Source organism: Oreochromis niloticus, linkage group LG11 (assembly GCF_001858045.2).
Source record: "Oreochromis niloticus isolate F11D_XX linkage group LG11, O_niloticus_UMD_NMBU, whole genome shotgun sequence".
Lineage (NCBI taxonomy): Eukaryota > Metazoa > Chordata > Actinopteri > Cichliformes > Cichlidae > Oreochromis > Oreochromis niloticus.
Genome location: NC_031976.2, coordinates 10,261,281 through 10,279,101, shown reverse-complemented (window position 1 = coordinate 10,279,101; position 17,821 = coordinate 10,261,281). Strand labels below are relative to the sequence as shown.

General features: G+C 38.1%; 3 protein-coding genes and 1 long non-coding RNA gene across 5 annotated transcripts; 3 read left to right on the top strand and 1 right to left on the bottom strand.

Annotated features, from left to right (window-relative positions):
• Window positions 1-1,115: 1,115 nt before the first annotated feature.
• LOC109204196 (C-C chemokine receptor type 2) lies at window positions 1,116-5,038 on the top strand. The gene is made up of 3 exons (XM_019364662.2): window positions 1,116-1,253; window positions 2,039-2,197; window positions 2,414-5,038. Exons 1-3 carry the CDS (start codon window positions 1,247-1,249, stop codon window positions 3,304-3,306), a joined length of 1,059 nt encoding a protein of 352 aa, XP_019220207.1. The 5' UTR covers window positions 1,116-1,246; the 3' UTR covers window positions 3,307-5,038.
• A 3,112-nt stretch (window positions 5,039-8,150) lies between these two features.
• LOC112848193 (C-C chemokine receptor type 1-like) lies at window positions 8,151-10,849 on the top strand. Its single transcript, XM_025911430.1, has 3 exons — window positions 8,151-8,239; window positions 9,582-9,731; window positions 9,954-10,849. Exons 1-3 carry the CDS (start codon window positions 8,233-8,235, stop codon window positions 10,847-10,849), a joined length of 1,053 nt encoding a protein of 350 aa, XP_025767215.1. The 5' UTR covers window positions 8,151-8,232.
• LOC112848195 (uncharacterized) lies at window positions 10,509-13,286 on the bottom strand. The gene is made up of 4 exons (XR_003222163.1): window positions 13,197-13,286; window positions 12,918-13,109; window positions 10,670-10,843; window positions 10,509-10,582 (listed from the first exon to the last, which is right to left on the bottom strand). It is a non-coding gene; the product is annotated as an uncharacterized LOC112848195 (long non-coding RNA).
• Window positions 13,287-14,125: 839 nt separating this feature from the next.
• Window positions 14,126-17,569, top strand: LOC109204198 (C-C chemokine receptor type 2-like). 2 transcript variants are annotated; one of them, XM_025911432.1, is made up of 3 exons: window positions 14,126-14,242; window positions 15,943-16,089; window positions 16,319-17,567. In XM_025911432.1, the coding sequence occupies exons 1-3, from the start codon at window positions 14,236-14,238 to the stop codon at window positions 17,155-17,157; spliced, it is 993 nt and encodes a 330-aa protein (XP_025767217.1). In that variant the 5' UTR covers window positions 14,126-14,235; the 3' UTR covers window positions 17,158-17,567. The 2 variants fall into 2 exon arrangements, with proteins under 2 accessions (XP_025767217.1, XP_019220216.1); XM_019364671.2 differs by lacking the exon at window positions 15,943-16,089 and having other exon boundaries at window positions 16,319-17,569.
• Window positions 17,570-17,821: the final 252 nt, after the last annotated feature.

The following is a 17,821-nucleotide window of genomic DNA, read 5'->3' as shown; positions in this document are numbered from 1 at the left end:
TATGGGTTTATGGTACTTTAAAGAAAGTCTGCATTTACTTACTTTTTTCTCCAGTTGTGTTTTTAAGACAAACATTACGTGATAAATTGCTTGTCTGGTCTGCACCAGGCGAATTTTGTCTTTAGGAAATCAAATCATTGTAATGTAACAGCATAGGTCAGAAATGATGAGATCACCAGCAGTGGCTGTTAAACACAGAGATACAATCACATTTAGCAATCTGAGGCACTGAGGCAGTGTCATAACTGGTCAGTGAGCTGCTAACCAGGATGTCACACACTCATTTCCTGTTGGTTCATCTACCGGTAACCCCCCCCTCAAACAGCCATCTCAGAAAATGACCATGTGGTTTGATTATGCGTCACTGAAATTCTACCAAAGAATTCAAACCTTTGAAATGTGCACCAGTTTTCTAATTTTCCACCACAAGAGGTGCAGTAGACCAACTACGTGTTTTACAAGAATCAATCATCTCTCATAGGGTTTGTGGGTTGTGCAGCAATAAGTGTATAAAAATGGTTCTATAGGGTCTATGACATGGAGATGCACCACAATGACAACAAGAAGAGAAAATGATGACAAGAAAAGGAAGACATCAAGATAGAGACAGAAACACCAGTTTATAGTAATATTGCATTTGACTCTGATTAGAAGTCTTTGGACAATTACTAATATCAGTCAAGCACATTTCTTAATCAAAGCTGCAACTTGTGATGTGAAATGTAACAAAGCAAGGACCAAAATATTAATTGCAGAAGTCATCACTCGCCCTTTCAGATGTGAGTGAAATTATGCTGTTAAAATTAAAGATGTGTTCATATTGAAAATTATTTGAAAAATAGTGCATTTTCTAAATAAGTTTAAGTGGAAGGAAAAATAAAATTGGTGAAAATGTACATGCAAAAATCATGAAGGGTTTTAATTGTTTTTTTTAAAAAGCCAGCATTCAGTTTTAGAGGTGTGAAAGGTGTAACCACATGCCATTCTGCTCTTTGAATTATTTTTGGCATTCTTTATGTCTAGCAGACGTGTGATAAAGATCTCACTTACAGGACATACAGGAAGCAACATCTGCTGTTCTGTTTTTTTTTTACTGCTCATTATCAAGCTGCTGACTACTTGGTGTTAGTTCATCTCTGCAGATTAAAGGCATCACATCATTAAGAACGAAAAACAAAAAGGGGGGAGCCTTGAAGTGCCATTCCTGACTCTACCTGGCTGGAAGAGCCATCACTGAGATATCACTATGTCAGGTGAATACATTTAATAAGTAATCCAGAAATTGGTACTTTTGCAGTGTAATATTTTAATATTTTGTTTTAAATATATCCATGTTATTATGTTTAATGTCTAAGGCTGTGCGCATTCCTGTAGAGATCTAAAAACAATAATACTGTAAAATATTATCTTTTTATTTCTATATTTCTCTATTCTTCAAAAGTCTTCACAAAAGTGTACAAAATACGTATAAGGCCACAATGTCTGTGAAGGTGACCTTTCGCTGTCATCTACAAACATGTCTGTTAAGTTAGACAATATAATAAAAAATAATATTTTAAAATTATGTTGATTATTGGCTTTTAGCCTCATATCACCTGTTTTTATTGTAGCTGATTTTGGTTTAAATCACAGACATTATAAAAGAATTTTAAATCCTGTTTTTCATAAAGAAGAAGAATCCGGTGAAAAGTGACGAACAGTGGCTTGACAGAAGTACCTGTAACTACCAGCAGGTGGCAAAATAATCCTCGTTATCAACTGACTTTGAGGGCCTAAACATACATAGCAAAGGAAAATCATTTTCACAAACAGTAATCAGCAACAGTAACTTTTGAACTTCTTCCTGTGTTTCAATGAAAATGATTGAAACTTCATTATTAACATTTAATGCTGTGAGCACCCAAACTGTTTGAATGCAGCGTTCTGGACAGGTACTATATCCAGATATGTATGTATTGTACGTTAAAAATCATGGTCTGTGTTGAAATACTACTGCTACTACTACTAATAATAGCTCTGTCTCTCTCTCTCTCTCCAGACGAGAATGCCACAGAAAATGCCACATCCAATTATTCGAGTTACTATGACTATGGTGTCACACAAGATTACACTCCTATCAACTTAAGTGATGTTCAAGAATTCAGCCAAGTGTTTCTTGCCACTCTCTATAGTTTGGTTTTCATCCTGGGCTTCATAGGTAGGTGTGTCCTCTTGTATGTTTGCTGTGAGAACACTTCCTCACTTTCTAGGGACAGAGATAGATGTCCTAACCTGTTGGCTTTAAGGGATTCAGTGGAAAGAGTCTTGTATGTAGGTGTGTAACAGTGATGTAAGAAACACAGAGAAAAACAGACACCCTTATTTTACATGTAACAGTGTGACAGATACACTTATCGTGTCTTTTCTTGCAAAGGTAACGGACTAGTGGTGAGTGTCCTGGTGAAGCACCGCAATCAGAGCAACCTGACAGACATCTGCCTCTTCAACCTGGCTCTCTCTGACCTCCTCTTCGTCTTCACGCTGCCTTTCTACTCTCACTATGCCAGGGTCGGCCAGTGGACTTTTGGAGACTTCATGTGCCGTTTGTTGTCCGGCTCTCACCAGACTGGCTTCTTCAGCAGCATCTTCTTCATGGTTGTCATGACGCTGGACCGCTACATGATCATCGTGCACGCTCACAGGGTTGCACGTTTTCGCACAAAGAGGGCAGCCATCATTCTGACCGTGCTCGTTTGGATGCTGAGCTTGTTTGTCTCTCTGCCGGATTTTATCTTCACACAGGAAACAAAGGAAGAGTCTCAGAACATTGGATGTAACTATCACAGCAAAGTCTGGGAGCATTACAACCTGTTCACCACAAATGTGCTGGGTCTCGTGATTCCCTTGCTGGTGATGGTAGGTTGCTACTCCAGGATCATCCCCACACTGATGAGCATGAGGACAGCAAAGAGGCACCGCATCGTCAAGCTGATCATCTGTATAGTGGTTGCATTTTTCTTACTCTGGGCTCCATATAACATTTCCCGTTTCTTGAAGTTTCTTCAGGAAAAAGGGAAAATCCCACGTATTGACACCTGGGACAAAAATATAAGGCTGTCAATAACAGTGACTGAGAGCTTAGCTTACACTCACTGCTGTCTGAATCCCATCATATACGCTTTTGTGGGAGAGAAGTTTATGAGACGAGCCTTGCAGCTGTTGAAAAAGTTGGTGCCTGGTTACAGGAGAGATTTGGCAGACAGCTCATTCAGGAGAAGCTCAGTTATGTCCAGGGGCTCTGAAACCACCTCCACTTTTAAACTGTAGAAGGTGGAGGGCATGTGTAACTTTTTTAACATGCAGTTTTCACCTGTTATTACTGCACACCATATCTTGTTCTTGTTTTTTTGTTCATTTGACCACTTGTATTTGACATATACTGCAGTGTTTTTTACTGCAGAGTTTGTGTTTACAGCTTTAGATCCTTTGACTTACAAGGGAATACTTCATTTTTATCATAAGATTTCAGATGCAAAGGCTCAAAACTTATGTCCAGTGCTTTTGAGACTATGTAATGCTCTTCCTTCTTCTGCTCAGGCTCAGTGAAACTTGCTGGTGCATTCAACTGAACCCGCTGTTTGTAGCATCCTGTAACAGCAAGCTGGCACAAACATGCAAAATAGCATACTGCAACACAAACAAACCAAAGATGCCAACACAGAATGTTCTAGTCTTAGATGAAATAGAAATCCTTCAATCAAATGTATACCAATATGGAGCATTTTCCATATTCACATGTCGTCATTGATAATTGAATCTTATAAAATGATGTGGAGCAAATGTTCCAGTATTGGCAACATTGTATATATGTACAGAATAGAGCTTTACATGCTGGATACATTGTCCTTATTGCTTCAGTGACTTTACTGTTGTGTCAGATCTTCTTTAAATGAAACTGGTGCATTTTCTTACTTTAATTTACATATTTCACTTTTTGCACTTTTTTGTCTGTTACATCATGTTATGGTTCTTTGCATTTGTAATGACTGAGTCGAGTCAGACACTCCTTTATCTCTTTTCCTGATTTTATATGATAGTTTTCTTAAGACAATAAATAATAATGCAACCCTTCAGCTTACTTCGAATGAAAGTCATAAAGTGGTTTGTCATATTGGAGGAGTCCATTGTTCATTTTGAGAAGCTCTCTTATTTCTTTCTGTTATGGAAATGACAAATTCTGTACACAGTCAGACAAAAGGATCTGTTAAAAAAGACGGTCTGTGAGATAGTCCCAAACTAATTTGTTAGGTAGGCAACTTTTCACCATCACTATCATTTTTGTCGCCCGTGGAAGAGTCCAACTGAACCGTCATCTGAAATCTTGGGCTTTCAATTGAGGCCGCGTGTAATCGCTTTTCAAATGACAGGAGTTGTAGTTTCCACATTATGTCAACAGAGAAGGACACGTGATTTGTTTTGGAGATATTGTGATTTTTTTTTTTTGTTAAAAATCAAATTGATATCTTCACTTTGAGACCCTTAACTTTCCTTTTAGCAGCACTTGAGAAATAATAATTTTACCCCTTTCCAAAACCAAAATTATATTCGTTGCCCTTTGTAGTGGACAGCAGGAATAACTTTGGCATATTTTCAACCTATAATCATGTTTCAGGAAGCGGAGACAGTAAGGATTATCCTCAATATTGTGGAAGCAGAGTCAGATTAGAGCTGTCAAGAAATTAGGTGGGCATTAGAGTACAAAGGTGAAAGCTCAAAAGAGCACATACATAGATTGTACCATGTATTGCTCAGACATTTTTAGGCATTACAATTTCTAGAAGGGGAAATAAAAGCCTTTTAAGTTGAATTCAAACACACACCAATTTAAGGTTTGATTTCTTTCTTCAGTTACCCTGTTGATTTATTCAGTTAATTATATTTGCTAAAAGTGCATTAAACTGTACCGTTTCTGTGTTTACCAGTTCAGTTTAAATGATACTGAAACTGGGCAGAAATCATTTTGTTTTTGGTGCTCATCTCTGAAGGCGGCATTAAAACTGAAATGAACGGAAAACATTCTTCAGCGTATTACTGTTCATGGCATGACTCAGACAACCTCTGAAAGAATTCAAATGAACTGGTTAGCCAATTCGGTAAGTCAAGACAGGTTATTTAAGATTCACCAGCAGCCAACAGGCCCAGAATTCTCCAGCACCACTAGGCCCAGGCCCATGATTCTCCAGCATCACCAGGCCCAGGATTCTCCACCAGCTACCAGGCCTGCCACCAGGCCATGACCAGGCTCCAATAGCCCAAGACCAGGCTTCCTTATTAGCCTGCAGGCGGAACAGAATGAAACTTCAGTAGTACCATAGCCAGGTTTTGCATAAAAGATACTGACCATGGCCGTGGATGGTAAAAGTGCCTACTAAATGGTAAATAGACTGATTCTTACACAGTGCTTTTCTACTTTCCCAGAACACTCAAAGTGCTTAATACAACATGCCACATTCATCCATTTACACAAGCACTTTCTTCCATGCTGTGTAAGTGCTTTCTACCTAACATTTACACACATTCACACTCTGATGGATGCATGTTAGAGTAATTTGGGATTAATATCTTGTCCAAGGATATCTGGCATGCACACTGCCAAGGATTGAACCACCAACCTTCCAATCAGCAGATGACTTGGTCTACCTCCTTAGATGTCAGGAGAGCTTTGTAATACCTCTAAACAACAGAAGTTGCTATTGGATATGATGGAACAGATTAAAGAACTGCAAAAACTAAATGAAGAAAAGTATAAAGAAAATAGCCCTATTTGGTTCCCAAGTGGCAGATCTAGAGCAGTATACCCGTATGAATGGCACAACAAGCAGGAATACTAAGAAGACTAAAAACGATTCAATCAACATGAACTGCAAACTGCAAGGTCTACATCAAACTCAAAGGAAGCCAAGAAGAACGAAAAGTTGTGGTCATTAAATTAGTTTCAGATCTGGATAAATATTAGAAATGCTACAAACTATGACAAGTTAAATGAAAATTATAATTCTCCATTAGGAATTCTTAACAACCAACTATACATAAGAATCATATAACATGACAAAATATGACAATAATCACTTTTCTTAGTAAAGTGAGAACCAACCTTCCCTATGAATAATCATTGTATATACAGATTTGGGACTAAAACCCTTTTAGTATACTAATCACAGACCATGGGTCTTGGAAAATGATATAGACCCTGAAAATAATAAACATGATCAACAATGTGAATATGATAATAATGAGCATTTTAATGATGTAATAAGTTAGTGTGTGGAACACCAGTACAGATGAAGCTAAGAAAAGTCCATCAATGCAAAAATTCACACCAATTTCCAAGATCAGCTCTATAAATTCTCTCTTGTTCACGTATTTCTTTTATCTGTTTATTTAATCGCTTTTTAGTGTTATTTCAGGTATTCAGGTTATTTTAGTTATAACAATGTGTGTAATATATTATAGTATGAAAATATCTAAGCTGACAGAAAAAGAAAGGGAAAAAACATAATAAAAGGACAGTCCGAGGCAGAGTTTGTGAAACATGGAAGACCCCCGCCCGCGCGCAGTGTTGAAAGCGCTATGTGGGCGTGTTGGTGAGTGTATAAAGTGCACAGGGTGAGTATGACTGTGTGAAAACTAAGGTGCAATTAAAACTTGTAAAACTTGCGGGGCAACATCAGAACGAGTGTCCAAGTGTCCATAAGTTGCGGTTGCTGTGCTTCGTCATCTAGCTAGCGCTGCAAAAGAGGAGCGAGCATAAAGGGGATAATGTTTTTTTTAAATAACAGTTAATTTCAAATGCAGCACTTTCATCAGCTCAACAAACATCACCAAACACACAAACTGTTTGTGTCTGCAGTTTATCTCACAGTGTGTTGCTAGCCTAAGGTCCAGCTGCTGTATTTCACAGGGAGAGAAAAGAAAGACACCTAACGTCACTAACTGATGAAGAAAGATTACAAAAAAGACAGGACAGGAGAGGAAGAAGATAGGTTATATTTAAAGGTAGGGACTGCTCAGTCTTGTTTGTGAACTAGAAATTTAAGGATTACATTAAAGATACTGCAAGGTCCCCCTCTACAACAACAGAAATTCTTTTTAATTTTCTTCTTTTTCTTTGCTCATTTTCTGATTCAAACTGAGTGCATTCATTAAAATTAAATTTTAAACAGAAGTAAAGTTTGTAATCTCAATATTATTTTATTATTACTTTATCATAGAACAAGGTTCAGGTAGCATTGCACAAAAACAGCTGGTAGAAACAGCATCCGGAGAGCAACTTTTTACTTTCTTCATTTCAGTGACTGTACTTTTTCACTACTTCAGCGTCTACTGGAGTAATTTTCAACACTAGTATCTGTACTTCTACCTAAGTAGAGAATGTCTGTACTTTCCCACCTCTGGGCAGATGTGACACAACCACCCAAATGCTGCAAGGTAGAGCCCCCCCCCATCGCCAAAAGCCTCAGTGTCAAACTTGCAGCTTATATCTCTATCACTAAGTCTTTATCTCCTTTGCTATCACTAACTCTATCTTTGTCCCTATCTTATCTACATCTCTATCACAAACTGTATCTCTATTTTTATCTTTATCTCTGTTGTTATCTATATCTGCCATCAGTGAGGTTTACAGAAGAAACAAAACACTTGAGTGGCAGCTCTCTGGGTGAAAAATGTGCTTTTGATGTCAGAGACAAGCTATCATCATCAATATGAACCAAGACAGCAGCTTGTTGAATCTATGCCATGTTGTATTGAGGTAGTTCTGAAAGCAAAACTCTGTCCAGTGATTGCAAGGTGTCCTTATTAAAGTGTCCTGAGATATACAGCGATAATGTAAAACAATGGGATCAAGAAGAAGAAGGAACAAATAAAGAAAGAAATGATAATAATAATAAGCACTGTGACACGCTAAAAACTAGCAGTCATTTTGTGAAGGTGTGAATTTGGGTCACCAAATGCTGTTGCACTTTGAAGTATTATCTAGCTGCCTAGATTTTAAGCAGACTCCTGATAAAGATCTCACTTGAGGACGTACAGGAAGTGAAATGTGCTTTTCTACTGTGCTCCTCATTATAAGACTGCTGACTTTAAGACAGTTAGTTTATCTCTGAACATCTAAAGGGATCACATCAATAAAAAAATCAAAAAAAAGAGTTCCTGGCTTGACGTATTCGGAAGAGACATCACTGAGATATCACCATGTCAGGTGAATACATTTTAATAGTAATGCAGAATTTTGTATATTTAAAGTGTAATATCTTTCAGAGTTCTTGAAAATATATTTTTAATAATGTGTAATCTTCACAGCTGCACGAGTTGCCGCAGGGATTCAAAACCAGATGCTATAATTGAAATTATATCACAATTTCTTCATGATTGCTATTTCTAAATTTAGTCTCTACTTTTTAGTTTTTATTTTAGTCTGCTGTGTTTGAACATCATTTGTGAAATTATTCAAAAGATATGCATTGCCACAATGTCTTGTGGTTGACCTTTATATCTACTCTAATCTATAATCTTCTCACCCACAAACATGTAAGGTAGACAATATGATAATAGAGTTGTACAATGATAGTTATGTTAAATAATATCACTATGACCAAAACATGCCAGTGTGGAAAGTAATCATTAACAAACAGGCCAAATGAAATAGTAACGTTTATTACGCCAGCTGAAATTAGCAGGTTTATGATTGTACAAGCTGGCGCTGGGTTAATGGGTTTAAAGCCGTTTATGACCTTTCTTCAGAATAGTTACAGGTTTAAATCATAGCCATTATTAAGGAGACTTAAGTCCTACTTTAATAAAGCTGCGTCACATTATGGATTGATATGAACTGGTGAGAACTTTCCTAAGGAGGGAGTACCTGTGACAACCAAAAGGTGGCAATCAATTATCAACTGGCTGGGGGCCAAAAGGCCAATGCAGCAGAGCTGAATGGAGTAGCATTTGTGGTGCTCATGGTTAAGGAAATTTCCCTTTTCAAACAGCAACATGTCGGCAAGAATACTACTGCTACTACTTTAACTAGCACGTTCTTCTTCTGTCACAATGAAAACGGATGAAGCAGCATTACCTAAATTATTACATTTAAAAAAACCATTCAATTTTCTATTCACCTCCCTCAGGAGTATCTATATGCTAGGACAAAAGAAAAAAAAGAAATAAAAAGAAAATATATATATGTATATGAAAAAAGAAAAGACAAAGAGTTTTGGTCATTGTAAACCTAAAGCAATAATTATTAGTTAAATGTAACAGTTAATATAAAATATACTTCATATAAATGTAAATGCATTACAACCAAGTCAATTTTATTTGACTACAGCTGATTAAAGTTAACATGTACATTACACTCATGTAACAAATTTACATGAAAATGTGCTTAAAAAAAAGACTTACTTCTTTATCCAGATAATATAATTAAATTTTACATTTGATCAAGTTGCATACGTTTTTGACTACGCATCTTAATATTTGCAAACAGAGTTGAAAGACTATTACTGATACTACTACTAGTACTAATGACATCATTCTTTCTGTCTCAGCTGAATATAATGACACAGAAGACAATTACGGCAATTACAGTGAATTTGATTATGGAGACTATGCTCCAACCAACTCCACCGATGTACAGGAATTCAGCCAAGTGTTTCTTGCTATTCTCTACAGTTTGGTTTTCATCCTGGGCTTCATAGGTAGGTGTGTCTTCTTGTGTCTATATTGTGGGGATTGGACTGTATTTACACATTGCAGGGACCTGTTGTCCCTTATGGGAACAGAAAGCACGTTTTAGGCCTAAACTCTGTATCCAGGTGTGTTTATGTGCAAAACAACAACATGAGACTGACAGAGAGAAAGAGACAGAAAGAATATGTAACAGTGTGACAGGTACACTTATTATGTCTTTTCTCCCAAAGGTAATGGACTAGTGGTGAGTGTACTGGTGAAGCACCGCAACCAGAGCAACCTGACAGACATCTGCCTCTTCAACCTGGCTCTCTCTGACCTCCTGTTCGTCTTCATGCTGCCTTTCTTCTCTCACAATGCCAGGGTCGGCCAGTGGACTTTTGGAGACTTCATGTGCCGTTTGATATCCGGTTCTCACCACATTGGCTTCTTCAGCAGCATCTTCTTCATGGTTGTCATGACGCTGGACCGCTACATGATCATCGTGCACGCTCATAGGGTTGCACGTTATCGCACAAAGAGGGCAGCCATCATTCTGACCGTGCTCGTTTGGATGCTGAGCTTGTTTGTCTCTCTGCCGGATTTTATCTTCATGCAGCAAACAGAAGACTCCCAGAAGTTTAGATGTGATTATCCTGAAGAGAACAAAGTCTGGGAGCGTTACAACCTGTTCACCACAAATGTGCTGGGTCTTGTGATTCCCTTGCTGGTGATGGTAGGTTGCTACTCCAGGATCATCCCCAGGCTGGTAAACATGAGGACCGCGAAGAAGCACCGGATTGTCAAGCTGATCATCTGTATAGTGGTTGTATTTTTCTTACTCTGGGCCCCGTATAACATTTCCCTTTTCCTGGAGTTTCTACAGGAAAGAGAAATAATCCTCAATGATGAAACCTGGTACAAAAATGTAAAGCTGTCTATAACAGTGACTGAGGCTTTTGCTTACACTCACTGCTGCCTGAATCCCATCATATATGCTTTTGTGGGAGAGAAGTTTATGAGACGAGCCTTGCAGCTGCTGAAAAAGTTGATGCCTGGTTACAGCAGAGATCTGACAGACAGCTCATTCAGGAGAAGCTCAGTTATGTCCAGGGGCTCTGAAATCACCTCCTCCTTTAAACTGTAGAAGGTGGAGTGCAGTTGTAAGTATTTTGACCTGAATGTTTCACCCTGTTATTACTGCAGACCGTGCCTTGTTCATGTTACTTTTGTTCATTTGGTCACTTCTATTTGACAAATACCACAGTGTTCTTCACCTGTGTGTCACCTTCAAAATGTGTCTGTACACTTTTGGACCCTTTGCATTTACATTGGTTTATATTTGATTCTGACCATAAGAGTGTAGAAGTAAATGCTGCCTACTTATAAAATTAACATGTTAGCACTGCTAACTGCTTTATAGAATCTCAAGTATCTCACTATGTGATGCACTTCCTTGTTTTGCTCAGGCTGACTCACATTAGCTGGTCCATTAAACTGAACCTGCTGTTTATAGCAACTTGTAACAGTATGCTTTGTTCTTCATGCATTTTTAATGAGTTTGCAATTTCGCAGAAATGCACCAAAAATAGCATACAACAGTTTTAGATTTTCTTTGCACAAAAGAAGATCTGAAATAGCTGCATGTGTGAATTGTAATTCTCTCTACTTCCACATTATTTTCTGATGTTTAGCCTTATATAGTTCTTTTGCTTGTTGCATTATGTTATGGTTCCTTGCATTTGTCATTTTTTTACCAGTGGAGCTGATTGGAGTCAGGCATCCAATCATCTCTTATCCCGATTTGCTTTGCTAAGACAATAAATGAAACTGCAGATCTTGAACTTATGTCAAATGAAGGTCATAAAGTGGATTGTCATATTGGAGAATTACATTATTGCTTTTGAGAAGAATATTTGCAGCGAGCATGTTCTTTTGTTTCTCATTGTTATTGCAATGACAAATTCTGTACACAGTGATAAAAACAAAGAAGACCAAAAGTTCTTTGAGATGGAGGTAGTTGCTCACCATCGTAAAACAGCAGCATGATGTCATATATAGGAACATTAGTGGAGGTGGATTTCATCAACAGTTAGAATATTCAGGGAAAGTTGGTCAAGTTAAGCTTTCTAATTATTGTTGTTAATCTAGATTAGTATTATAGATTTTTAACAGGTATTTTTTTTTAAAGAAACAAACAAAACAACTCTTTATCTGAAAACATTTTTCAGTGTCTCTTTTCTTTACTCATATTAACACAAAAGGCCAGTTTTGCTGAAAAATACAACTCCTTTGTCTGGTGAAAGTACGTTTCAGGATAAGCAGTAACAAGCCTCTTCATCTCCTTAAATTAATCTTTTTTTAAAAAAAGAATAAAGATGTGACGAGTCCTTTAGGTGAAAAATGGAATGGTTTCACCACAGCATTAAATATTATCTGGAAACAGTTCAGTAATCCAAAAATAATGTTTTTTTTTCATGTAGAATTGAAATACTTGGAATTTTCATATTTTACAAAATATTCATATTTTGTTAATAAAAGTTTCAAACGACATGAGTGACAACTGTTGCAAAACTGAACAGATTGTGTCACTACATGCAGACATGGTGAAGTTCACCCAATGAAGTTCACGGTGAGCATCAAAATGTCAAAGAAAGCTGACTTAAGGAACGTTGAAGACAGGATGGTGTGCAGTGCCAAAGGGGATGGTGTATGTGTTTCAGAAAATGAAAATGAAAATGAGCATTTAGACATGCAGACGTGGTCAAGTCAACCTGCTGAAGTTCACAGTGAGCATCAGAATAGAGAACATTTCTACTAAAGTGTCCTGTGAGTGTAGAATCTATGATGAGCAGCCGGGCTGTACGACAGTGAGACCAAGAAGAGGAAGAAACAGATAATAATAGCAGCGAAAATGATAATAATAAAGTCTCTTGTACTTTATATAAAAACCAGCAGTCATTTTGTAAATGTGTGAATTTGTACCACCATATGCTGTGTTGTTCTTTGAAGTATTTGTAATGATCTCACTTAAGGACAAACAGGAAGTGAAATCTGCTTTTCTTATTTTGTACTTCTCATTATCAGATTGCTGACTTTAAGACTGTTAGTTAATTCCTCCATATCTAAAGAGATCACATCAATAAAACATGAAAAAACAAGCCTTGTGTTGTGTTTGAAACAAAGAGAACAACAAAGTCTGGGAGCGTTACAACCTGTTCACCATAAATGTGCTGGGTCTCGTGATTCCCTTGCTGGTGATGGTAGGTTGCTACTCCAGGATCATCCCCAGGCTGGTAAACATGAGGACTGCAAAGAAGCACCGCATCGTCAAGCTGATCATCTGTACAGTGGTTGTATTTTTCTCGCTCTGGGCCCCATATAACATTTCCCTTTTCCTGGAGTTCCTTCAGGAAAGAGAAATAATCCTCAATGATGAAACATGGGAGGAAAATATATGGCTGTCAGTAGCAGTAACCGAGGCCTTTGCTTACACTCACTGCTGCCTGAACCCCATCATATATGCTTTTGTGGGAGAGAAGTTTATGAGACGAGCCTTGCAGCTGCTGAAAAAGTTGATGCCTGGTTACAGCAGAGATGTGTTAGACAACTCATTTAGTACACATTCAAGTCCTCTGATGTCACCTCCACTTTTATCTAGCAACTTTTTTTGCTCATTACTTTACAATGTAACACCCCTGTGTCAGATGTTATTGGGATTCAGTTCTGCATAAATGAAACTGAACTGAACTGAAGGTGGAGGGCAGACGTAACTCGTTTGGCACGAATGTTTCACCTTGTTATTACTGCAGACTGTGTCTTATTCATGTTGTTTTTGTTTGTTTGGTCACTTCCTTGTTCTGCTCAGGCTAAATTAAACTTTTTGGTCCATTAAACTGAGCCTGTGGTGTATAGAATCTGTAACAGTTTACTTTCCTTCACACATTTTTTCATGAGCTTCCATGTTTGCAAAAACACACAAAAAAATAGCATAGAATGGTTTCAGATCTCCTTTGTACAAAACTTGCACATTGCCTTAGTGTCATTCACATTTCTACCTACTTCCACATTCTCATGTCTTATATTCTTCTTCTTCAGTTGTACCATGGTACGGTTCCTCATATTTGTCATTACTTGGCACTGGGGTTGATTCAAATCAGGCATCCTTTCATCTCTTATCCTGTTTATTAAAACAATAAATGATAATGCAAATCTTGAATTTACATTAAATGAAGGTCATAAAATGGATTGTCATATTGGAAAAATACATTGTTCATTCTGAGAATATATTTGCAGTGAGCATGTCGTTCTATTTCTCATTGTTACTACAATGAGAAAATCTGCAGTGAAAGTGAAAATTAAATCTGGATTTCTTCTTTTTTGTGTTCCTCATTATCAGACTGCTGACTTTAAGACTGTTAGTTAATCCCTGCACATCTAAAGAGATCACATCAATAAAAAAAACAAAAAAGGACCCTTGAAGTGTAATTCCTGACTTCACCTGATTTAAAACGACATCACTGAGATATCACCATGACAGGTAAAGATCTTTTAACAGTAATACAAATTTTTTCTATATGAAGTTGAACATTTTTCAGAGTTCTTAAAAATACATGTCTATAATGTGTTATGTTGTAGGCCAGGGGCAGGGGCGTAATTTCCAGGGGGGTTAGGGGGGTTATGACCCCCCCAATAATCAGACCCAACCAATATAACCCCTCCAATAAAATTATTGGAGGGGTTATATAAAATTTCTTTACTCATTTCAGGTATTACCAGCAAAATAGTTACACGTTTAATCATCTGTGAATTAACCCAGATTTATTTATTTAGACAGAGATCTTGACCCCCACAATGTTCAGCACAAAGTTACGCTGATGGCCAGGGGTCAGCAACCTTTAACACCCAAAGAACCATTTGGATCTGGTTTCCACGGAAAAGAAAACACTGGGAGCCGCAAATACTTTTTGATATCTATAATGAAGATAACACTGTATACCTTTATGCTTTGTATAAACAACTATAGTGTGTTGCTTATGAAATCCATGAAGTGCTACAGAGAAAACACATTTAGAAAATTTTGAACTCTTAAACAAAAGTTAACAAAAAGGAAACACGCTGAGTTGAAATTCTCCTTTAAATGAATTAAAAAGCTGAACTTAAATTATCCACGTAGCAAACAAAAATTGTTGTGAGTTGTCATCCTTATCGACTTTGGGGTTTTGGAACATAGCGCCTTGACCTGAATTTAAAAAAATAAATTGGAAAAAGCACTATGTCTATAAACAATGAACAATAAATATTTGCAAAATACCTGCATAATTATTTATTTTACCTGTCTGTTTGGCGGGGCGTGGTCCAGGGTGCTGCTGCATGGTGAGTAGGACGCACCTGAGCGGCATCCGCAATTAAGTCTGTGCTCTCTCTGCTGTTGTTGGTATGTGTGGGACTGTGAGCTGGAAAGCGAGACACTCGGCTGTATGTGTTCAACAACCGTGTGAGAAGTGGTCAATAAAGAGATGCTAAAAAGCTTGTTCATGCAAACATCGTCGGATCTGCTGTGATATGTTTACAATGGGACTTCTGCTCCTGAGTTTCTTGGCACAGTGTCTGCAAATCGGGGCTGTACAAAGTCCCTTTCATCTTTACGTAGCACTGTAAGCTGTAGTCTGTGAGGCGTGTTTGTTTTTAACATTGTTCATGATAGAGAATAGCTGCTTGCATATGTGGATTGGAAGATCAACAATCCACAAATTAGGGATACTCTTGTCAGAAGTAAATTCATCTGACCAGGCATCATTAAATGTTCTCTTTTCTTCAGATATTTTTCTTACATTTCTCCACACTTAGTCTGTTTGGGGTAGAAAGTCTCGATAAATGCATGGCGTTTTGACGTGTATACTTGCTTCTGCGAGTGTGATGCTTATTTTGACCGACGAAAAATAATAAAATATAAAAGTACTTTTTATATTTTAAGATCACAATGATCTTCCAGTGTAAAAGTACAAGTTAAAAAAAACAACAAATAAAATACACTTAATTTAAATACTTCTAATTTATTTTCCTAAGCCACGGGGAGCTGCAGCATATGGATGAAAGAGCCGCATGCGGCTCCGGAGACGCGGGTTTTGACCCCTGGTATACACTAATACACTATAGCTGTTTTGATGTAGCATTCATTTTCAGTTAATAAAGACCCCGCCCTATCTCTCTCTCTCTATCTCTCTCCCTCTCTCTCAGCAGAATATAAAGACACAGAATACAATTATGGCAATTACAGTGATTTTGATTATGGAGACTATCCACCAGCCAACTCCACTGTACAGGAATTCAGCAAAGTGTTTCTTGCCACTCTTTACAGTTTGGTTTTCATCCTGGGATTCATAGGTAGGTGTGTCCGCTTGTGTGTATATTGTCAGGATTGCATTGTATTTACACATTGCAGGAACCTGTTGTCCCTTATGAGAAAGGACTTTTCAGCCCTAAACGATGTGTCCAGGTGTATTTCTGTGCAAAACAGCAACATGAGACCAACATGTTATTTTACTAAATATTTATTTATGTATATTTTATTTAAAAGTGTGACAGGTACACTTGTTGTCATTTTCTCCCAAAGGTAATGGACTAGTGGTGTGTGTCCTGGTGAAGCAATGCAACCAGAGCAACCTGACAGACATCTGCCTCTTCAACCTGGCTCTCTCTGACCTCCTCTTCGTCTTCACGCTGCCTTTCTACTCTCACTATGCCAGGGTCGGCCAGTGGACTTTTGGAGACTTCATGTGCCGTTTGATCTCCGGTTCTCACCACATTGGCTTCTTCAGCAGCATCTTCTTAATGGTTGTCATGACGCTGGACCGCTACATGATCATCGTGCACGCTCACAGGGTTGCACGTTATCGCACAAAGAGGGCAGCCATCATTCTGACCGTGCTCGTTTGGATGCTGAGCTTGTTTGTCTCTCTGCCAGATTTTATCTTCATAAAGGCAATAGGACAGGAATCCCAAGGAGTGGAGTGTTACTATCCCGAGGAGAGCAAAGTCTGGGAGCATTACAACCTGTTCACCACAAATGTGCTGGGTCTCGTGATTCCCTTGCTGGTGATGGTAGGTTGCTACTCCAGGATCATCCCCACGCTGGTGAGCATGAGGACCGCAAAGAAGTACCGCATCGTCAAGCTGATCATCTGTATAGTTGTTGCATTTTTCTTACTCTGGGCCCCATATAACATTTCCCTTTTCCTAAAGTTCCTCCTGGAAAAAGAAATAATCCTCAATGATAAAGTTTTGGACGAAAATATAAGGCTGTCAATAACAGTGACTGAAGCCTTTGCTTACACTCATTGCTGTCTGAATCCCATCATATATGCTTTTGTGGGAGAGAAGTTTATGAGACGAGCCTTGCAGCTGCTGACAAAGTTGATGCCGCAGAGATCTGACAGACAGCTCATTCAGTAGGTTGCTACTCCAGGATCATCCCCAGGCTGGTAAACATGAGAATCGCGAAGAAGCATCGTATCGTCAAGCTGATCATCTGTATAGTGGTTGTATTTTTCTTGCTCTGGGCTCCATATAGCATTTCCCTTTTCCTGGAGTTCCTTCAAGACAGAGAAATAATCCTCAGTGATGAAACCTGGTACAAAAATGTAAAGCTGTCAATAACAGTGACCGAGGGCTTAGCTTCCACTCACTGCTGCCTGAATCCCATAATAGACGCTTTTGTGGGAGAGAAGTTTATGAGATGAGCCTTGCAGCTGCTGAAATAAGTTGATACCTGGTTACAGGACCTCATTCAGGAGAATCACAGTTATGTCCAGGGAATCTGAAGTCACCTCCACCTTAAAATGATAGAAGGTGGAGAGCAGTTGTAAGTTTTTTGGCATGAATATTTCACCCTTTGAAAGAACAATAAATAAACTCTTCACCTGAAAACACATTTTGCTTTTTTTTCTATGTCATTTTAGTACCAAAATATCACTTGTCTAAAAAACACTTTGGTGTGTGAAAATTAAGGATAAGCAGCAACAGTACAATTCTTTGAATAAAATTAACGTAATCTTTCTTTAAAAGGGAGAAGGACATGATTGGTCTTTCGGAAGAAAAAATGGAGCTTTGTCACAGC